At 40.9% G+C, this 22,168-nt stretch overlaps 1 protein-coding gene across 4 annotated transcripts in view; it reads left to right on the forward strand.

Annotated features, from left to right (window-relative positions):
- Window positions 1-21,180, forward strand: part of rasgrp4 (RAS guanyl releasing protein 4) — a 44,023-nt gene extending 22,843 nt beyond the window's left edge. The window contains exons 3-17 of one of the 4 annotated variants that reach the window (XM_088345914.1): window positions 4,039-4,150; window positions 6,469-6,531; window positions 6,633-6,758; window positions 10,231-10,372; window positions 10,468-10,641; window positions 11,425-11,541; window positions 13,728-14,003; window positions 14,085-14,165; window positions 16,156-16,260; window positions 17,144-17,253; window positions 17,319-17,469; window positions 17,544-17,580; window positions 19,408-19,539; window positions 19,621-19,799; window positions 20,744-21,180. In XM_088345914.1, coding sequence (XP_088202040.1) covers window positions 4,039-4,150; window positions 6,469-6,531; window positions 6,633-6,758; window positions 10,231-10,372; window positions 10,468-10,641; window positions 11,425-11,541; window positions 13,728-14,003; window positions 14,085-14,165; window positions 16,156-16,260; window positions 17,144-17,253; window positions 17,319-17,469; window positions 17,544-17,580; window positions 19,408-19,539; window positions 19,621-19,799; window positions 20,744-20,857 — 1,919 coding nt within the window. In that variant the 3' untranslated portion in view covers window positions 20,858-21,180. Of the gene's footprint in view, window positions 1-4,038; window positions 4,151-6,468; window positions 6,532-6,632; window positions 6,759-10,230; window positions 10,373-10,454; window positions 10,642-11,424; window positions 11,542-13,727; window positions 14,004-14,084; window positions 14,166-16,155; window positions 16,261-17,143; window positions 17,254-17,318; window positions 17,470-17,543; window positions 17,581-19,407; window positions 19,540-19,620; window positions 19,800-20,743 lie in introns of all 4 variants that reach the window. The other 3 variants (XM_088345912.1, XM_088345916.1, XM_088345913.1) reach the window with 3 other exon arrangements.
- The last annotated feature ends 988 nt before the right edge of the window (window positions 21,181-22,168 follow it).

The following is a 22,168-nucleotide window of genomic DNA, read 5'->3' on the forward strand; positions in this document are numbered from 1 at the left end:
GAAGGCGAAGTCGTCTGCGGTGTATCCTGGGATTTATATACCGGCGTTTCATTTCCTAACCAATGTGTCAATCATCATTTGAACCAGTCACTATTGGCTAAAGTTATTCGGAGGTAAAGGGGGCGGATCCTTTTTATCATTTACAGGCTCGCATAGGCTAAAGGGGCGAAACAAAGCCTGCAATTGGCCGAAAAAGATGAACGTGAATCACACGTTGGGTGGCACTACGGCATAGAGAAAACATTTTTTACTATTCTGTATTTGTAAATTTTTTACTCTCCTGGATTTACTACACTCACCGTTGTGAGAAGACTATGGTTACGTATCATTATTGAACGTGATGGCTGCAAGAGAACTTAGGTGAGCTACGTGGCTTTGTATTTTCTCGGTATCTTGTTTTAGAACGATCTTGATGTTTCTGTGATGAGTCTATTTTTAAACTAAATTCAATTCAAAGTGTTTATGGTCATATGCACAGTAAAGAACCCCGTTTCCCTGCACAATAAAATTCTTACTTTCCTGTCCATACAGTTGCCAGCAAAAAATAAAATGGAAACTAAAATGTTTGGCATTTCTTGAATCCCAAGACTTTAACCTTCCGAATGATGGAACGATGCATTTGAGTGACATGGTACAGACACCGCATCCGCACGTGTCTACGACACATATTTGCTTCTTTGCAAGCTTTGGGAATGTTAAGGGGGTAATAAGTTTGACTGAACTATCTGACTGTTTTGTCCACGTTCCCATTGTAGCGCCTTATAATCCGGTGCGCCTTATCTATGGAAAATATAGGACCAAAAACTATTTTTTCGGGGTGCGCCCTATAATCCGGTGCGCCTTATAGTGCGGAAAATACGGTAATAGGGAATAATAAAACATGTTCTGTAACCACCCCGTGCCCGCCTACTTAATAGTCTAAAAGACAAAATTATTTTGTTATCAACACAAGGTGGTATAATAAAGAAATGTGAAGGGTTTTTTCACTGGTGTCAGGAACCAGAACAGATACAGGACCCAATCGCGTCACGTTCTCACACAAGCCTTTTATTTTACGGGAAATGGGGAGTCATGTACGTTAGGAGGCCGGTCTGGTGTGGAAGGACAGGAAGCCAGAGACCGATAATTGATAACAAATCAGGATAACGAAAATAACAGGAGGAACTAGACGGGAACAAAAACTGGAGAAACTAACAAACAGGACAAAAACAGATGAAAACAAAACCGAAACCCGACAAAAACAGGACAAAAATGAAATGAAAATGAAATGAAAAAACAACTGGAAACAGGAAAACACGACCGAGTCACAACCTACGTCTTGCGGGACAGAGGTTCGTTGACGGACTGACAAAGGAAGCAAGAGAGCGCTGAGCTTTATATAAACAGAAAGTCAATCTCTCAACGAGCCGCAGCTGGCACCACCCGGGCGGGGCCAATTGGGCACCATGGCAACCGTGACATACACAGGCAGGGCCAATTGGGCAACACGGCAACTATGTCACACACGGGCGGGGCCAATTGAGCGCCATGGCAACCATGACAACTAGTCTTTTCATACATCTAAATATTGGAAAAACATTTAACTAAATACCACAATAAGGAAATAATTACTTATACATCAGCCTAATTATCCTAAGGTATATATTTACATTGTGTTGGGGGTAGACAGTAGTCAATATTTTCGGTGGTACTTTAATGGTGATCGCCGTGGTGTTAACGTTCGGAGTCAGGTTGGCAAGAGTGAAGTCGACTGAATGCGCTCTCGACTCTAGCCACCTTCCACTAAGGGGATATGGTTGTGTGTGTGTGAGAGAGAGACAGAGAGACAGAGACAGACAGACAGAGGAAAAGGAAGAGAGAGAGCGAGAGAGAGTGAGAGAGACAGAGAGAGAGACAGAGAGAGGGACAGAGAAGGAGATACAGAGAGACAGAAAAGGAGATACAGAGAGAGAAACAGAAAAGGAGACACAGAGAAAGAGAGCAAGAGCAAGAGACAGACAGACAGAGAAATGTACATGTACAGGAAAAATGATATTGTAGTTACCTTTGTTGTGAGTCTGTCAAGAACCCATTGGAGGTCGTGTGGGAGCACAGTGCAAAAACACAGATTAGTATAGTAATCAGTGGTCTCTTTTTTGGGCAGGGTTAGGTACCTGGAAGGTCAGTTAGCAAGGTAACAGTATCTAGAAGACCAGAGGCAACAATCATGATCCAAGAGGCAGGAGAGGGGTCGGTGTTCCAAGAAACCCAAGCAGCAAAGGAGACAGTCCAAGAGTTCATCAGGCGGCACTTGTGATCCAAAAGGGAAGGCGGGCATTCTGAACACTGGAAGAACAAGAAGCTGAGGCAAAGGTGCTTGGACAACGAACTAGCAAGGAACTAAGGGGACAGAGTACTAATAAAGGGGAGTGGTTGAGTTGTGATATGAGGAAAACCCGTGGGGAAATCAAGACAAGAGACCACAACTTTCTAAGACAAATGAAACCCAGGACTGGCCAAATAAGGTAAAGTTGAAAGAAATAGGATAGAGAGAAACCTACAGAGAAACAGGAACTTTAGTGCAGAATTGTGACAATGGGACCTGAGCTGGTAAGTGGAGTTTGAGAGTGGATGACGAGGGTGGGGGAGAAACGACTGTTTAAAATCAAAACTGATTTAAAAACTTCCACTTGTAAGGACCATTATGTGGCTCTATCTGTATTCTTATTCTTAATAAATATCCCAATAAACAGTAAAACTACCTTGGGGGAGGTAATGGTGGGAAAGTCAAGTCAAGTCAAGTCATTTTTATTTGTATAGCCCTAAATCACGAAGAGTCTCAAAGGGCTTCACAGATTGTTACACTATATTACACAAACTATTTTCAACCGACAAGAGGAGTAGGTTATTCGTATGCAATGGAGTAGAAGTGAGTTTTAAGTTTAGATTTAAACATTTCCACTGAGGTTGCAGATCGGATCTCAGGGGGAAGAGCATTCCACAGCACCGGTGCCCGGATGGAGAACGCTCTCGAACCAGCAGAACACTTCTTTGCTCTCGGGGTCATCAGAAGACCAGCACTCTCAGATCGTAGGCTTCGGACCGGGACATAGTGGCAGATCAGATCTGAAAGATAAGAGGGAGCAAGTCCATGTATGATTTTGTACAATACTAAGAGAACTTTGAAGTCACATCTTTGGCTAACTGGGAGCCAATGCAGGTTAGCCAAAATCGGTGTTATGTGATCGTACTTTTTTGTCCTAGTTAAAAGCCTCGCTGCGGCATTTTGTACTAGCTGAAGAGACTTGATTCTGGACTTCGGGAGACCGGAGAGTAGTGCATTACAGTAATCGAGACGGGAGGTAACAAATGCATGAATTATTGTTTCCGCATCAGACTGAGACAGTATTGAACGGATTTTAGCAATGTTGCGAAGATGGAAGAAGGCAGTTCTAGTAATTTGCTTTACATGCATCTCAAAGGATAGATCAGGGTCAAATATGACACCTAAATTTTTAACTGAGTCACTCTGTGTGATGTGACATTTGTCAATGTTCACAGCAGTTTTTGAGAATAAGTCACGGCATTTAGAAGGACCAATGACTAACATTTCGGTCTTTTCAGAGTTAAGACGCAAGAAATTGAGTGACATCCACTCTTTTATCTCAGTGAGACAGGCCTCCAAATTTCCACAGTTTAGTGTGGAAGATTCCTCCAACGGAAGATATAGTTGAGTGTCGTCTGCGTAGCAGTGGAAGCTGATATTGTACTTGCGAATAATATCACCTAATGGAAGCATGTAAATGTTGAAAAGTAGGGGGCCGAGCACTGAACCCTGCGGAACACCGCAGGTAACATTAAAGGGCTCAGATGTCGTTTCACCATATTTAACACAGTGCGTCCTATCTGAGAGGTAGGATCTGAACCACGAGAGGACGGTTCCTGAGAGACCAATCCATTTTTCCAACCGTTCTAGTAGGATATTGTGGCGCACTGTGTCAAAAGCAGCACTAAGATCCAACAAATAATCTACTGCATATGTTTTTTTCTCCATTTCAGATTCAGAGGGAAAGCTTTGCAGCCCGCGAGGGTCCCAGATGGTCCACATGACACTGATGATGCACAGTTGGGTGGTGTCGTCACAAAGCTTCGCTCAGAAACTGCTCGCCTTATATCCTGACAGTGAAAATCCTCGTCTATTTCTGTCAAACTTATTTTAAGCACATGGTAAAAATATTTCTATTTAGAATAATGAAAGTCAGATTTAAAGACACAGATCAAATGCAAGCGTTTTTCGACCCTGACTCCCACCTGTTTTTTGCTCCCGTCTGTCCCCCGGCTTCAACACGTTTTTGATCCTGACCACGTCTACTCTCCCGTCCCGGCTTTCGACCTCTTTTGTCCCCGACCACGTCTACTCTCCTTTCCTGGCTTACAACTCGCCTCCGACCCCGACCACGTTTTTGCTCTCCTGTCCTGGCTACTGACCCGTTTTTCCGTTCCCGACACCGCCATCGCTCGCCACAGAAGATCCACTTCCGCGTTCAGAGTGACCTGCTTCCCGCGTCCAGCAATCACCGGATCAGGGACGCAATCCTTTCTCTTTCTTCCAATAAAACTTGTGAGAAACGTAACGGAAGTGGGTCCTGTCTCCGTTCTGGTCCTGACAGTATTTCCTTATTTCTGTTTTAAGCGTTGAGTTCATTGAGAAATAGCACAGGGATCACCCTTTGTCTAATATTTTGTTGTTATTTAAACACATATTTGTATGTATTATTTCCTTGCTTGAAAAAGAAAACCTCAAAATACAAGTAATAAGGAAAATAATTTGCTAATTTCAAGCATTTTTATTCTTATAGTATTATTTTTTTAATCTGTTCTGTTTTTTTGAATAAATAATGCATGGGATGAGTGAAAATCAACTATAAAATGTTTATGTTTTTTCCTTACAAAAACAACACTATATATATGCGTAGTATATCATTGTTTCCAAGTACTGACCAAATAACCACACAAGAAAATATCAGGACCAGAACGAAAACAGGACCCACTCGCGTAACGTTTCTCACAGTTTTATTGGCAAGAAGGGAAAGGAGCGCACACACGATCCGGTGATCGCTGGTCGCGGGAAGCAGGTCGCTCTGAACGCACAAGTGGGACTTCCGTGGCGAGCGATGGCGGTGTCGGGAACGGAAAAAACGGGTCCGTAGCCGGGATAGAAGAGCAAAAACGTGGTAGGGAACGGAAACAAGTCGAAAGCCAGGAGGGGAGAATAGACGTGGTCGAGAACAAAAATGGATCGTAGCGGGAGGCAAACAGGACAGGCGAAAAAGGGCTTGCCGTGTAAAAACAGAGATTCGCAGACGGACCGACAAAAGGGGACTGACAGGACAGAGTTTAAATGCTGACAGGGAGCCAATCCATCAACAAGGTGCAGTCGGCGGCACACGGGCGGGGCCAATTGGGCGCCATGGCAACCGTGACAGAAAATACAATTTAAAAATTTAAAATGAAATCAATCAAGTCAAGTAATTTTATTTTTGTATCAAATTAATTATACACTAATTTATTTAGCAGACTGCACCATGTTAAATTCTATTATTATTATTTTTTAAATTATATTACCAATTCATGTAAAAAAAAAAAAAATTAATTTGTCACGAACCAGGGCAGGAAACAGAATTTAGAACCCACTCGCGTAACGTACTCACAGTTTATTGGGGAGAGGAGGAATGCCCGCACACTTGATCCGGGGATCGATGGTCGCGAAAGTGGATTAAAATCCAAACAGAAACGTGGTAGAAATCAAAATAATCAGGCCAAAAAACAAAACAGGATCAAACGCAGGCAAATTTACAGACTAGGCATTCATTTCTCAGATTTAAACAGGAGTCATGCAGAAGTTTCACAAACGCTCAGACAACTAACGGCTCAAAGGAGCGTGTTTAAGTACTGCCAAGGAGCAATCAATCAATGCGTCTCAGCCGGTGTCCATGGGCAGGGCCAATTGGACGGCAACCGCAACATAAATGAAAAAAAACCCACCATTAATTATTTTTCTTTTTTTACACAAAAGCAGCAATACATTTGATTGTGACAATCCAGGAAACAATTACTCTTTAATAATACTTCGTTTAAAAGTGTTGAAGGACGATTTAGATAAGGGCCGAACAAAAAGGACTTTCGCATAACAGCAACGATATGTACATTTTCTCTCTCTTTTATGTTTTTAGGACTTTTAAATCACGACGCAATGCAGTTTTTTTTCAAGACGACTTTGTCAGACAGGTACTATTTCAGGAAATTCTTGACTCATCAAATACGACAGCTGTTAAAGGACTAGGCGTGGCAGTTAAAATGAAACTCTGCTTTCCCCGAAAATTGTTCCCGATTGCTTTTCACGTTGTGATTTGACATTTACTTTCTCGAATGATAACAATTAGGTTGTAAAATTTGAGTTGAATCGTGTTCTCCTTGACTTTCTCTCACGTACAAAGATTGCCCCCCGGAGAAACGAGGCCTGAGGCGGGGTCAAGTCTGTCACCTGGTCAGGTGAGCAAGAAACAGAACCGGTTCTTTTTCCCGCCCTGTTTTCTTTTCTTTTTTTTTTTTTGCTTACTAAACACGCGTTCCTGTCGCGCTCCGCCGGTCAGGACCTGGATCGGCCAGTTCCCGGCCGTCTTTGAGGCCGACCCTCTCCTGGAGCAAACCATGGGGGACCTGTGGGCCTTGGTACGTTCCGACAGGGAAGAGGAGCAGATCATCGACACGTCATGCCTGTGAGACATTTTCGAAACATTATTTTTTTTTTACGACTTGGCTTCTGCACGAGATTCACGTTTCGAATTGCGCAAGGGTTTTCTCTTCGCTCAGTTTTTGGTATTGGATTGGCAAATGTACTGTGTGCGATTTCAACCACTTAAAGTTCCTGGAAAATGTTCCTGGAATCCCAATCCAGGACATACCCGAAGTAAATTGAATGCTGTTCGTGAACCATTTGGAGACTATGGTTGCTTTTGGTCTCTTAAGGTAAAAGCAGTGTCTGAAACTCATGAGAAAAAGTTAGCGGACACCAGGGCAGACAACTTTGAAAAGTTTACATTTTGTAGCATCAAAAATTTTGTTAGCTTCTTTTGAATATTTGAGGTTTTGGCTTTATTCCTAACCAGTTATCCATTTTTCTTAGGACAGGAGTCTCCAACCTTTTTCGAGCCGAGAGCTTCTTTTTGTTACAAATTAGGGCAAAGGGCACCCACTTTGATACCAATTCCTAAAATAGCAACTTACCTAGATGGCTCGCTAAATAGCTAAAACGGTAGCTTGGTAGTTAGAAAGGTATACAGGTAACTAAAGGGGACCTTGGAAGCTAGCTAAAAGAGTGGAAAGCCAACTAATTAGCCGGATAGAGAGCTAAAAATGAGGTCAAAATTTAGCTTGATAACTAGCAAAATAAAGATAAAATGTTGGCTAGATCGCATGGAAAAAATGTATAAGCTATCTCTATAGCTGGCTAAATAGCTAAAAAGGCAGGAAGATAGCTAGCTACAAAGTTAAAAAGGTAGCCATATTGCTAGCTAAAAAAATGCCAACTAATTACCCAGATAGAGAGCTAAAAATGAGGTCGATATTTAGCTTGATAACTAGCAAAAAATTTAAAATGTTGGCTAGATAGCGTGGAAAAAATGTAAATAGCTTGCTAAATAGCTAAAAAGGTAGCTTGATAGTTAGAAAGGTATACAAGTAACTAACTAAAAGGGACCTAGGTAGCTAGCTAAAAGAGTAAAAAGGCAACTAATTAGCAAGATAGAGCTAAAGATTTGCTCAAAATTTAGCTTGATAACTAGCAAAAAAAAAGATAAAATGTTGGCTAGATCGCATGGAAAAAATGTATATACTGGTAGCTATATATACAGCTTGCTAAATAGCTAAAAAGGTAGCTTGATAGTCAGAAAGGTATACGGGTAACTAACTTAACGGGAGCTAGGTAGCAAGCTAAAAGAGCTAAAGCCAACTCCATAGCCAGATAGGGAGCTAAAAATGAGGTCAATATTTAGCTTGGTAACTAGCAAAAAATTTAAAATGTTGGCTAGATAGCATGGAAAAAATGTAAATAGCTATGTAAATAGCTTGCTAAATAGCTAAAAAGGTAGCTTGATAGTTAGAAAGGTATACAGGTAACTAACTAAACAGGAGCTAGGTAGCAAGCTAAAAGAGCTAAAGCCAACTAATTAGCTGGATAGAGAGCTAAAAATTAGGTCAAAATTTAGCTTGATAACTAGCAAAAAAAAGATAAAATGTTGGTTGTATAGCATGGAAAAAATGTAAAAAGCTATGTATATAGCTTGATAAACAGCTAAAAAGGTAGGAAGATGGATAGCTACAAAGTTAAAAAGGTAGCCATATTGCTCGCAAAAAAAATGCCAACTAATTAGCCAGCTAGAGAGCCAAAAATGAGGTCAAAATTTAGCTTGCTAACTAGCAAAAAAGATAAAAAGTTGGCTAGATCGCATGGAAAAAATGTAAAAGCTATCTCTATAGCTTGCTAAATAGCTAAAAAGGCAGCAAGATCGCTAGCTACAAAGTTAAAAAGGTAGCCTTATAGCTAGCTAAAAAAATGCCAACTAATTAGCCAGCTAGAGAGCTAAAAAGGAGGTCAAAATTTAGCTTGATAACTAGCAAAAAAGATAAAATGTTGGCTAGATCGCATGGAAAAAATGTAAAAAGCTATGTATATAGCTTGCTAAATAGCTAAAAAGGCAGGAAGATAGCTAGCTACAAAGTTAAAAAACGTAGCCAAATTGCTAGCTAAAAAAACGCACATTTTTGCTCATTTGCGTTAAAAAACCTATTAATTGGAATTTAGTTTGTTGTATTTCCAGTAAAATCAATCAATAAAAAGATGAATAATTTGTTTAATACATGAATCGATTATCATTCTATTATTATATCTAATTTATTTAAAAAATATGTGTGCTTGAATAGATAAGCCAATGAACTGGAATTCATTTATTAGAATTTTTTTCAAATATCAACTTATTTTATTACTGTCACAAAACGGGTCGGGAAGCAGGAAGTGGCAACTCATTTGCGTAGACGATCTGTCACTTTAATTAAGAAAGAAAAGTTGTCCAACACACAAACGGACCAAAAACAAAACAAAGCAGGCTCAAAGGCAGGCAAAACTACAGACTAGGCATTTAACGGGATTAAACAGAACTTGCAGGAATCTCTCAGAATGTTACACCGGAGTGCAACAAAGTCCAACAAGCACAACAAGAATAAACGGGTATCAAACAGGCATGAACAGGTTTTCAACAAGGGTAAACAACGATCTGGCAAAGAGCAGTTCCAAAAGGCACGTTTAAGTACCCATAGGAGTAATCAGGAAATGCAGGTCAGCCGGTGTCAAGGGGCGGGGCCAGCTGGGCGCCATGACAACCGTGCAGGACATGACAATTACTCTCCAGTCCGAATGATTAAAATTGAATGATTTAGTAAATGTTTTCACTTCAAAACTGCTATTTAAGGTCAACAAAAACATGGTACCAGAAAACATCCAAAAATGATTCACTCGGAAAGAGGGAAGTTGTAACTTAAGGGGCTGTAGTAAATTCATCATCCCAAAGGTGAGAACCACCAGGAAAAGTATGCGTGTGTCTGTGTGCGGAGTCAAACTTCGGAACAATTTACAAGACGAGATCAAACAATGTCCAACTATTCACTTGTTCATATTTAAATACAGGGTTGGGTAGGGTTACTTTAACTGGATTACTTTCAATGACTTTTGGATGACTCCAATACCAAATATGCTAATAAAAGACAAAAGACACTAAATATGAATAAAATGACTCAATTTTGTGCAGGCTTGGGGAGTAACGGAATACATGGAACGGCAAAAATGATGTTGGCAATCTGTTTGGATTTATTTTCATTTAGTTTCTGTCACATTTTATGTTCTTTTTGCCGGAGATCAAAGAGATCAAAGCCAGGAGAGAAAGCTTACCACGTGTTGTGAGTCATCATTTTATTCATATTTAGTTTCTTTTGTCTTTTATTAGCATATTTGGTAAAGTCATTGAAAGTAATCCAGTTAAAGTAACCCTACCCAACCCTGTTTAAATATAAAAAACATTACTGGCAGAATACAGAGATGAAGAAAATGGGGTATGAGTGATACAAGAGATTGGAAATACTGCGTTTACAACTAGTATAGTTAACTTTGTTGTTATCGTTACTGTTATGATTCCCCAGAAGCCCCCAAGTGGACGTGTCCCAGGCCCCCTCACCTTCTGTCAAGAAAAGGAAAGTCTCGCTCATCTTCGACCACATGGAAGCCGACGAGATGGCCGAGCACCTCAGCTACCTGGAGTTCAAGAACTTCTGCAACGTTTCGGTGAGACGGCGGAAAGGAGCCCAGTCTTTGTATTTTTTGACGTTTGACTTTATCTGGTGTTCCCTGGGACATGGTGACCGCTGTCCACGTCTCAGTTCCTGGACTACCGCAGTTATGTGGTGCGAGGTTCGGTGAGGGACAACCCGGCTCTGGAGCGTTCGGTCATGATGTGCAACGGAGTGTCACAATGGGTCCAGCTCATGATCCTCAGCCGGCACACCGCCCAGCAGAGGGCGCAGGTCTTCACCAAGTTCATCCACGTGGCTCAGGTCGGACACCCAGCTAGCTAGCTAGCTACCCAGCTAGTCACTTTATTTAGAACACAGGTGTCAATAAGGCAGCCCGCGGGCCAGATCAGGCCCGCTAAGGGATTGAATCCGGCCCGCGAGACAACACTCAGAGAAGCGCAAGAGAAAAACAAGCTGCAGTTTGAAATATGTCAACTTGATGTTGCCAAAGCCAAATGCCTCGAACAAAGACGCTGTACTTGTATTCATTTCTCTCTCTCTCTCTCTCTCTCTCTCTCTCTTTCTTTTCCACCCCTTTTCTCCCACTCTGTCTCCATCTCTTCCACTCTCTGTTTCTCTCTTTTTCTCTTCCTTTGTTGCTCTTTCTCTTTCTCTTGCTCTGTCTTTTTAACTTATTTTGCTCTAACTTCCTTTTTAACTTTTCTCTCTTTTCTCTTTCTCTCTTCCTACCCTTTGCGCTTTCTTTTCTCTCTCCCTCTCTCTCTCTCTCTCTCCTTTTCTCCGACTCTGTCTCTTTCTCTCTGTGTGTCTTTTAACCTCTTTTGCTCTAACTTCCTTTTTCCTTTTCTCTCTTTTCTCTTTCTCTCTTCATACCTTTCGCGCTCTTTTCTCTATTTCTCTCTGGATTTCTTTCTACCTCTCCCTTTCCTTTCCCCCTCTCTCACGACTTTTTATCTTTTGTTCCTGAAAAACATCCAATATTTCATTAATAACACGTTCCAGTTCTCAATATCGAGGAATGTAATTGCGTTCTCCGATCACGTGACAAAGGAAGCAACATTGATTGGCTGTTTATCTTTGCAGCGACTCCGAGCTCTGCAGAACTTCAACACGCTGATGGCCGTCACCGGAGGCCTGTGCCACAGCGCCATCTCCCGTTTGAAAGACACATACAACCTACTGCCACCCGACGTCACCAAGGTACACATAGAGAACAAGAGAGAGAAAAAAAAACCTCGGAAGAAATTCCAACCTGTTCTAAAAGCCCTCCCATGAGCCAACCCTTTCTTTTAATTAAATATCATTGGCTGCAAAAGTAATCAATCAAAGAACAACAACATGATTAGCCGATAATGATGTAAACCACAAGTGTCTAACATGCAGCCCGCGGGCCAGATCGGGCCCGCCAAGGCTTTTAATCCGGCACGCGAAACATCACCCAGAGAAACACAAGAGAAAAATAAGCTGCAGTTTGAAATATGTCCATTTGTCTGTCTCTTTCTTTTTCTCTCTTTTTTCTGTATCTCTATCTCTTTCTGTCTTTCTTTTATCTTTCTCTCTCTGTCTATCCTTTTCTTTCTTTCCCTTTCTTTTTCTCTCACTTTTTCTGTATCTCTATCGCTTTCTGTCTTTCTTTTCTCTTTCTCTCGGTCTAACCTTTTCTTTTTTTCCATCTTTCTTTTTCTCTCACTTTTTCTGTATCTCTATCTCTTTCTGTCTTTCTTTTCTCTCTCTCTCTTTCCCTCTTTCTTTTTCTCTCACCTTTGCTGTATCTCTATCGCTTTCTGTCTTTCTTTTCTCTTTCTCTCGGTCTAACCTTTTCTTTTTTTCCATCTTTCTTTTTCTCTCACTTTTTCTGTATCTCTATCTCTTTCTGTCTTTCTTTTCTCTCTCTCTGTCTATCCTTTTCTTTCTTTCCCTCTTTCTTTCTCTCTCACCTTTTCTGTATCACTATCTATTTGTGTCTTTCTTTTCTCTTCCTCTCTCTCTCTCTATCATTTTCTTTCTTTCCCTCATTCTTTTTCTCTTACTTTTTCTATATCTCTTTCTGTCTTTCTTTTCTCTTTCTCTCTCTCTGTCTATCATTTTCTTTCTTTCCGCCTTTTTTTCTCTCACTTTTCCTTTATCTCTGTCTCTTTCTGACTTTCTTTTCTCTCTCTTTCTCTCTCTCTCTCTCTGTCTATCCTTTTCTTCCCCTCTTTCCTTTTCTCTCACTTTTTCTGTATTTCAATCTCTCTTTCTTCTTTCTCTCTCTGTCTATCCTTTTCTTTCTTTCCCACTTTCTTTTTCTCTCACTTTATCTGTATCTCTCTCTCTTTCTGTCTTTCTTTTCTCTATCTCTGTCCATCCTTTTCTTTCTTTCCCTCTTTCTTTTTCTCTCACTTTATCTGTATCTCTATCTCATTCTGTCTTTCTTTTCTCTTTCTCTCTGTCTATAATTTTCTTTCTTTTTCTCTTTCTTTTTCCCTGTCTCTCGTCCTCTCTTTCTTTTTCACTCTCTCTTTTTACTCTTTCTCTCTAGTTTGCAGTACCACAAATAAATCTGTGATTTACGTATGCAATTTTTCAATCTTGCGTGTGAATTTATCAAGACACAATTTAAAAAATTTGAGTTAATCACAAATATATTTGTGGATCTGAACAATACATGTGTAGATATGTTTGAGACAAAATGTCTTTTTATAGATGTTGGGTAAAAAAGAATACCAGAAGTTTTTCTCATTACAATTTGAAACCCTGTCTTCATTTTTTGCATGAGCCATAAAAATTATCCATAATTGATATGCAATCCTTGCACTAGTACACATTTCATAGTGCCCTGTTTAGGTGTACTACGCAACCCATGGGGGCAATGTTGCTTGATAAGATAATGCCATACAAACTAAAGTAAGATGCTGTTAATTAGAAGGGAATAAGAAATGCAATGGCACGGCAAAGTCAAGAGAAAGCAGTGTCAGTGACATTTTTAAGGAGACTTCTTGAGAAAAATGGCAACAATTTCAAGCATTTCAATGGTACAGTAAATTTATATAGCTCTTAACCAGTCACTGAGGACCTTCAAAGCGGTTTACAATGCACTCTACACTTTGACTATTCACACACACACAACCATAGCAGAGTCAGCCATGCAAGGCGCCTACCTGCTTCTCAGGGGAATTAGGGGTTCAGTGTCTTGCCCAAGGACACTTCGACATTTAACTCGTAGTAGCCGGGAATCGAACCAAGACGACCGCTCTACATCCTTGAGCTACTGCCACCCCATTCACAAGCACTTCACCCCAAATTCAAACACTTTTTAACCCTCGAAAACCGCATTACAGAGAATTTTCACGGATTTCGAGCACCCGTACAAACCCCGTTACTTGATTTTTGCACGACGCGTTCAGGCCCTGAGCGAGATGACGGAACTTCTGTCGTCACGTAGCAACTACAGCAACTACCGCCGCCTGTACAGCGAGTGCTCCGGCTTCAAGGTGCCCATCCTGGGCGTGCACCTCAAAGATCTAATCTCCCTCAACGAGGCTCTGCCCGACTTTGTGGACGGGGACAAGATCAACCTGAGTAAACTGCAGCATCTTCACAGCAACGTCAACGAGCTGCTGGAGCTCCACAGGCTGACGCCGCCCTTCGAGGCCAACAAGGACCTCCTGCACCTGTTGACGGTAGGAAACCTAAGGAGCGGGGTAGAACACCCGGGCGGGGAGTTTGGCAGAGCGCCGCCAATGATGTGTTTAATGCTTCAGCTCTCTCTAGATCTTTACTACACGGAGGATCAGATCTATGAACTCTCCTACACCAAGGAACCCAAGAACCCCAAGATCCAGGTCAGTCGCTTTTTCGCTCTGATGTCTTCTATTGGTCAACATCACGGCAACGTGTAAAATGCAGATATGCTATTGGCTGAACTCCCTCCCACAATGCCTTTCTCTCTTCACTCAATTCACAGATTTGTCCGCTTCATTAGGACTGGGCTGATTAGCAATACAATATGTCGGGTCTGAAGCGACCACTTACGTGTGGGAGAGCTAAAAAATATTGACTAATCGTAGAAGGAAATTCAGGCAAAGACTTTTTGAGTTTGCTAGACAACTGCAGTTGGAGAAGGTTCCTTTCATCTCGCCGGCCGCGCCCCTTCTAAAAACTTCCCCCCACTGCGCTGTTTTATTGAAGTCACAAGGGTGTAATAGTACTGAGACAAGGAAACAGGAAAAGAAACTCCCTCTGATCCTCCCCCCTGGGACAGTACCAACACTTTTAAACAAAGAAACAGAAGCCAAAAAGGGCCATACAATCTGATTAGAAATACACTTTTGAGCAAATACGTTTAAGCCTACTTTACACAATACTATACATTTTGTACTGTGTCTATTCACTAAGGGCTGAAAGGCTTGCAGTGATGCTAAAAAGGAAGCAAAAAATATGATAACCATGGAAACAAAGCTTCCACTTATCAAGAAATCCATGAAGGCATATGAATCGCGACCGTCTGAGTTGCAGCACTGTATGGATTATTATTATTTAAAATGAGGTGATTAAAGCAAAGAAATCTTCTAATCATGAAAAGGCTTGTAGAGATGCCAAAGGGAGAAGCAAATTTATGATAACTATGGGAACATCGCTTGCTATTGCAAAAAATATGTAAAGGTAGGTACAGCCTGACTGCGCCCATACCTCTGCAGGCTTAATATCAAGTACTATTTTTAAGTAATGGAACAGGAGGAGAACCCAAATGCGTGACGTTTCTCACACAAGCCTTTTATTTCACGGGAAATGGGGAGTCATGCACGTTAGGCAGCAGTCTGGCCCAGAGGCTGACAAGATCGATACCAAATGCCCGAGCAGATATCGGACAGATGGCGTCGATAGCGAACAGGACGGGACAGACAGGATTGATATCAATACAGGATATCGAAATTAAACAGGACAAACTAGACGGGAACGAAACAGGAGATCAATAATAAACAGGACAAAAATAGACGGGAACGATACCGGACAGGAAACACAGGCAGGAAACCGGACAGAGTCAAATCCCACGTCTTGCGGGGCAGAGGTTTGTTGACGGACTGACAAAAGGTGAGTGAGAGCACTGAGCCTAAATACCGATTCCTAGTATCGCCCACGCCCATCCCTAGGTTAAACAAAATACACATCAGGTATTTGACACTTCAGTTTTGGGCACGATACTTTGAAAAAGTAATTAGATATCGCGACTCACTACTTCTTCCAAAAAGTAACTGAATTACTCTATAGTAAAAGTAATGAGTTAGCAGGGAAAGTAACTATCTCTGTTCCTTTAAAAAGTTTGAAGAATCTGAAATTTTCTGAGCAGTATTTGAGTCAGTTGATAGAGAAAATCAAACATACCTGGTTATATGTATTGCACCTTACCAGCAACAGATTTATCCTACAAGTGCAAAAATAAACAATAAACGACATAAAGCGAGTTTAATCAATTAGACCTAAATCTTACAACCTGAAACAACTAGTCAAGTAGCCATTTGCTACTGTATTTCCACACAAAGGTAAACAGTTCAACACTATAATTTAGTCCGTTCTGTCAAATAAATAAATCAAACTCTCACAACCTGAGACAACTGGTCAAGTAGAAATGAACAACTGCACTTCAAATAATAACAATATAAAGTGGCTATCCAATCCCTCTCACGCATTCCCTCTCTCTCTTAGTCTATGATAGCTGACAAGACTTCTCTCAGTGAGGAGAGAGCAGGAGTTTTGGAACAATTAGTGCTTAAATAACACTGTAATTCCCAACACTGGCCGTGTGTAACTGATTTTTGTTGTTTTCGGTTCCAGCCCGTCACCCCAGTCAAACCGCCGGTAGTGGCAGAGTGGGGTTCGGGGGCCGCCCCCCGCCTGGACCCCGACACCATATCCAAACACGTCAAACAGATGGTGGATGTGAGTATCAAGGAAATCTTTCTGAATTATTATTTTTGTATGAGAGTTTCAGTGTATGACACGAGAGCATGTTGTGCAAGAGGAAGTGATCAGATTTTTCACTTGTGCATCAGACTTTTTCAGTAGTGTGAAAGAGGAATTTATTTATCTGACGCATGTGTGTGAACAGTTTGTATGTTATATGAGATTTTTAGTACAATATGAGGAAGGATTTTAGCTCCCATGTAAATGAATGAATGAGAGGATTCTCTATTTCTCTGAGAGTAGTTTGGGTGTAAGAGCATTAAATACAGTATGATGTAAGAAGATTTTAATTGGTTACTTGGCGTTTACGAGGCCGATTTAGTTAGTGGGGGAACACGGGATTTATTTTTGTTCGGATATATTTTAAAGTATATGAGAGCATTTTTCAGTGTGAGAGCATTTAAAACATGAGATTCCATCAGAGTGATGTGGGAAGATTTCAATTTGTGACTAGGCATTTAAGAGGATGATTTAGTATGTGTGTAGAAAACAGGATTTGATTTTGTTTGGATAGATTTTAAAATATATGAGAGCATTTTTCGGTGTGAGAGCATTTAAAACATGAGATGAAATCAAAATGATGTGGGGAGATTTCAATTTGTTACTTGGCGTTTACGAGGCCGATTTAATTTGTGTGTGGAAAACAGGATTTATTTTGGTTTGGATCGATTTTAAAATATATGAGAGCATTTTTCGGGGGGAGAGCATTTAAAAATGAGATTGCATCAGAATGATGTGGGAAGATTTCAATATGAATGACAGAATGTTTGTTCTATTGTGTGGCCCCCCGAGTTAAAAATGACTTTGACACCCCTGCGTTAGGTGGTAAGCTTCCTCTCATCTTTGTCGCCCCCTGCAGTCCATCATGAAGAACTACGACTACAAGCAAGACGGCTATATCCCTCTGGAGGACTTTGAAAAAATCGCCGCTAATTTCCCCTTCTCCTTTTGTACGCAGCAAACGGACAGGTGATGAATGAATGAATGAATGAATGAATGAATAAATGAATGCCCTAAACGTCCCCCTCTCCCAGGCATGGTCAAATTAGCCGAGAAGAGATGACGTCATACTTCATGCGCGGTATGTCCGTGTGCGCGAAACTGGGCTACAACTTCAGCGACGTGCACAATTTCCACGAAACAACCTACAAGAGACCCACTTCCTGCGACACCTGTGGCGGCTTTGTGGGTCATTTCATCGCCAGAATATGAAAAAAATGTTCAATATGAAATCATAACTTTGTTACCTTGTGTTGCAGCTGTGGGGTCTCATCAAACAAGGCTTCCATTGCAAAGGTGAGCAAGCCTCGATGCTATTGGGGGTCACAAACTTTGTTACCATCAGGGTTGGGTAGGGTTTCTTTAACTTGATTACTTTCAAGTACCTTTGGATTACTCCAATACCAGATATGCGAATAAAAGACAAAAGAAACTAAATATGAATAGAATGATGACTCACAACACGTGGTAAGCTTTCTCTCTTGGCTTTGATCTCCGGCAAAACTAACATCAAATGCGACAGAAACCATATGAAAATAAATCCTAACAGCTTGCCAACATTATTTTTGCCGTTCCATGTATTCCGTTACTCCCCAAGCCTGCACAAAATTTAGTCATTTTATTCATATTTAGTTTCTTTTGTCTTTTTAGCATATTTGGTATTGGAGTAATCCAAAAGTCATTGAAAGTAATCCAGTTAAAGTAACACTACCCAACCCTGGTTACTATTTAGTGCAAAGGGTTAAAAGTTTATGATGCACTTCTAAAATAGAATATGGGGTTATAACTATGTTATTGCTGTGTTATAACAGGTTATTAAGAGTGGGGGCTTAAGGGGACAGTGTGTAATATTAAGTGCTTCTTAGCGGTCCAAAAAACACTTTCATTCAATAAATTTAAAAAAAACGTAGATTTGAATAATCTGCAAAAACACATGAACTATTACACCAATTTTCATAAATAATCAGAGGTGGAGAAATATGTCTTTCGTTTACATAGAGGAATCCATCACTGGTAGTTGCCGCCATGTTTGTCTCACATCTTGCTGCTACACTGTGCTCATTTGGCACTGTTTTTTGTTCGTCTTAGTCTAGAGGTGTCAAACTCAAAAAAACGGACAAACACAAAGAGATAGAGAGAGTGAAAAAGAAAGACAGAAGGAAAGAAAATGAAAGAGGAAGTGAGAGACAGAGAGAGACAGAGAGGGAGAGAGAATGACAGAAATAAAGAGACGGATAAACAGAAAGAGACAGATAGAAATATAGAAAGAAAGGATACAGACAAAAAGAAAAGACAGAAAGAGAGAGAGAACGAAAGAGAAAGGAAGAGGCAGACAGACAAAGACAGAAAGAAAGAGACAAACAGACAGAGAGAAAGGGAGAGAGAACAACATAAAGAGCGAGAGAGAGAGAGAGAGAGAACGACAGAAAGAAAGAGACAGACAGAAAGAGACAGAGATATATATTTGTCAGTATACAATATCTGTGTATTACTTTTTATTGCAAAATCCATCGCAGCCTGGTTATTCTGGAAGGGAGATGACCTCATGTGCAGTCTATTCTTAAGGTTTTCAACATTTTCCTCATGTTGGGGTTTTGAGTTTTTCCTTGCCCTCATGTGGGTTTTAGATCAGGGATGTTGTCATAATAGTCTGTGGTTTGCAATAGTGCACAGTGCAGCCCTTTGACTACAGATTATTGCAAACCACAGACTATTATGACATCATCCCCTGATCTATAACCTACATGAGGGCAAGGAAAAACTCAAAAACCACAACACAAGTCAAGTCATGTTCGTTTGTATATCCCTTAATCACAAAGAGTCTCAAAAGCTGTGCTAGTAATATTCTTCACGTGTGTTTGAAAAGACAGATCGGGGTCAAATATGTCACCTAAATTTTTGACTGAGTCTCTCTGGGTGATATTACATTTGTCAATGTTAGGAGCCGTTTTTGAGAACAAGCTAAGGTATTTAGCTGGACCAATAACTAGCATTTCGATCTTTTCAGAGTTAAGGCGACATTTATGATTTTGTTTTTTATTCGTTTTTGCGAAGAGGAAATAGGTAAACACATTTTAAGGTGTGGCCCCCACCGATAGTCATTGAAGTTGTGTTTCATATCAGGCTGCGGGATGAACTGCCACAGGCACTGCCGGGATCTGGTCGGAATGGAGTGTCTGAAAAAACATAAAAACGCAAGCGGTTCCTGCCCGTGCACCCCTGCACCCGATTCCCGAGCCAGGGCCAACGTGTGGAGTAAGTACGGCTTTCGTCGATACCACCAACCGTTGAACACTGATCCTCCAAATTTGTGCGTCCCTCCGATCCCCCGGTCAGGTTCTGAGGATGCCGCCTTCGTGTTCCCCCACGGCAACGATTTGGCTTGCCCCCCCTCCAGGAAGAACATAGACTCGGGGGCCGGTCTGTGGGACCGAGCGACTCAAACGGACCCCGGTGTGTGGACCCCCCAGGAGAAGAAGGAGTACGGGGTGCACAACCACAGTGTTCCATGCCAGGTTAGTCGCAAACTTGACCTCATTTGGATTTCTAAAGTCTCCTGCCCGTCAAAGCCAAGAGGGATATTTTCTTTTACATAATAGCTTTTAATCCTGAAGGAAAAACGGGTCAGTAGCCGGGACAGGAGAGCAAAAACGTGGTCGTAAGCGAGTCGTAAGCCAGGAAAGGAGAGTAGATGTGGTCGGGGACAAAAAGAGGTCGAAAGCCGGGAAGGGAGAGTTTACGTGGTCAGTATCAAAAAACGGGTCGAAGCCGGGGGACAGATGGGAGCAAAACACAGGTGGGGGTCAGGGTCGAAAAAGGCTTGCCTAGAGTAAACTGAGGTTCTCAGACGGACTGACAAAAGGGGACACATAGGAGTGGGTTTAAATAGGGACCAGGAGCCAATCAGAGTCCGAGGCAGTTGGCGCCAAAGGAGCGGGCACAGGTGCTTCACATCAGTAATCATGACAGGACCAGACTTTTTCCTCTAAGGGCCATATACTTTCATTTTTTCATAGTTTTGCAAAAACACTAAACCGTTTTTAGCTTTTTTTATAGGGAGAAAGAAACTCTAAAAACTGTAAATAATTAGGGGTCTATGTTATACACAAATACGTATTCACCCCCAAAAAAACAAGGAAGCTGAAATTCTCCTCATGGAGATATTCTCCCTACTGTATATATTCTTGAATTTACAACTATAAAATAAAATATTGAAATCAGGGGGTCAGCTTCTATGCGCATATTTGGTTGTGTGTCACCAGTAGCCAATGGTAGGCAGTGTGTGGGAGGGGGCGTGGCTTATAAAAGAACAACAAACCAACATGAAATCAATTGAGCAAACGTGAGTACAGAATTTTAATTAAAAATGTACTGTTTTTTTGTTATTTAACAATTTCAGCACATTTTAATAAAATATGTATTTTTTTTTTAAAACAACTCACGTGTGTTTGTCTCTCAGTCCAGCACACTGCCCCATCCCAGGAGTCGTGGGTGCTCCATGCCCGTCTCCTTCCTGCAGGAGAAGCTGGAGGAGTTCCACCTCCTCAAGGAGAAGAACCGAGAACCAGATTGAACAGCGGCAAACAGACTCCTTTTGTTTTCTGCCTCCGGATTTTAATTTAAAGACTATGTTGTCGTTCCCAACCCTTCGTGTTGTCTACGGTGCTACGTTTCCTGGGATGATCGAGTGAGAAGTTTCCCGTTTCAAGATGGAGGGAAATGAACACTAAAGCAGGAATCCCTTTTTCAGTGTGTGGCAGCTACCACAAATAATGGTTAATAAGTGTATTAGAAAACATGCATTTTGTTTTTGAAAATTTCAAGGTTTGTCATAAAATGTGTGTGATTTTGTTGTGGAAGTGCCTCGGATATGAATAAAAAACCAGAAATGATTTGGAAAAAGGATGATGAATTTGAAGCCTTCATCGACTGTTAAAGGGACAGTGTGTATTAATTAGCTCCTCTAATGGGGGAAAAAAAACAAAAAAACATTGATTTAGCGATAGCATATAGCAATCAAACAGTGAGGCTAAGTTAAATGTACATCAGGGTTGTAGTTCTTTGGTTTTGATGAAGTTCCACTAGGAAACACCAAAGCTTCTTAAAGGGACAGTGTGAGTTAAATAGTTCCTTCTTATGATAAAATAAAGTCAATTAATAAAATAAAATATTTACTGTTAGCATTAGCAATTTGCTATCAAATGGTAAAGCTGAGTTAAAGGTAAATCAGGGTCGTAGTTCTTTGGTTTTGATTAAGTTACACTAGAAACTGCTCAAGCTACTTAAAGCGACAGTGTGTATTTAATAGCTAACGATAAGAAATGTCAAATATTAAAAAAAAACACATTAATTTACTGTTAGCGATAGCATATTGCAATCAAACGGTGAGGCTAAGTTAAAGGTACATCAGGGTCGTAGTTCTTAGGTTTTGATTAAGTTTCACTAGAATCTGCTCAAGCTTCTTAAAGCGATAGTGTGTATTAAATAGCTAAGGGTAAAAAAATTCAAATATTTTAAAAAAACTATATTAATTTACTGTTAGCGTTAGCATATCGCAATCAAACGGTGAGGCCAAGTTAAAGGTACATCAGGGTCGTAGTTCTTTGGTTTTGATGAAGTTCCACTAGGAAACACAAAGGCTTCTTAAAGGGACACTGTGTATTAAATAGATCCTCCAAATCAGGGGTAGGGAACCTATGGCTCGGGAGCCATATATGGCTCTTTTCATGAGTAAATATGGCTCCGAAATAAAATGTAACTCTTGCACATCTCTTTGTGGCGTTCCAAAGTCAAGTGATTTAATCCCGATTTTAGTCCATATAAAGCCGAACAACTTAATGCAGAAGTTCGATAAGAAACCATTTAAACTGATAAATAAAAACGC

The sequence above is a fragment of the Urocampus carinirostris genome, chromosome 10 (assembly GCF_059441175.1).
Source record: "Urocampus carinirostris isolate Australia breed hairy pipefish chromosome 10, RoL_Ucar_1.0, whole genome shotgun sequence".
Taxonomy (NCBI): domain Eukaryota; kingdom Metazoa; phylum Chordata; class Actinopteri; order Syngnathiformes; family Syngnathidae; genus Urocampus; species Urocampus carinirostris.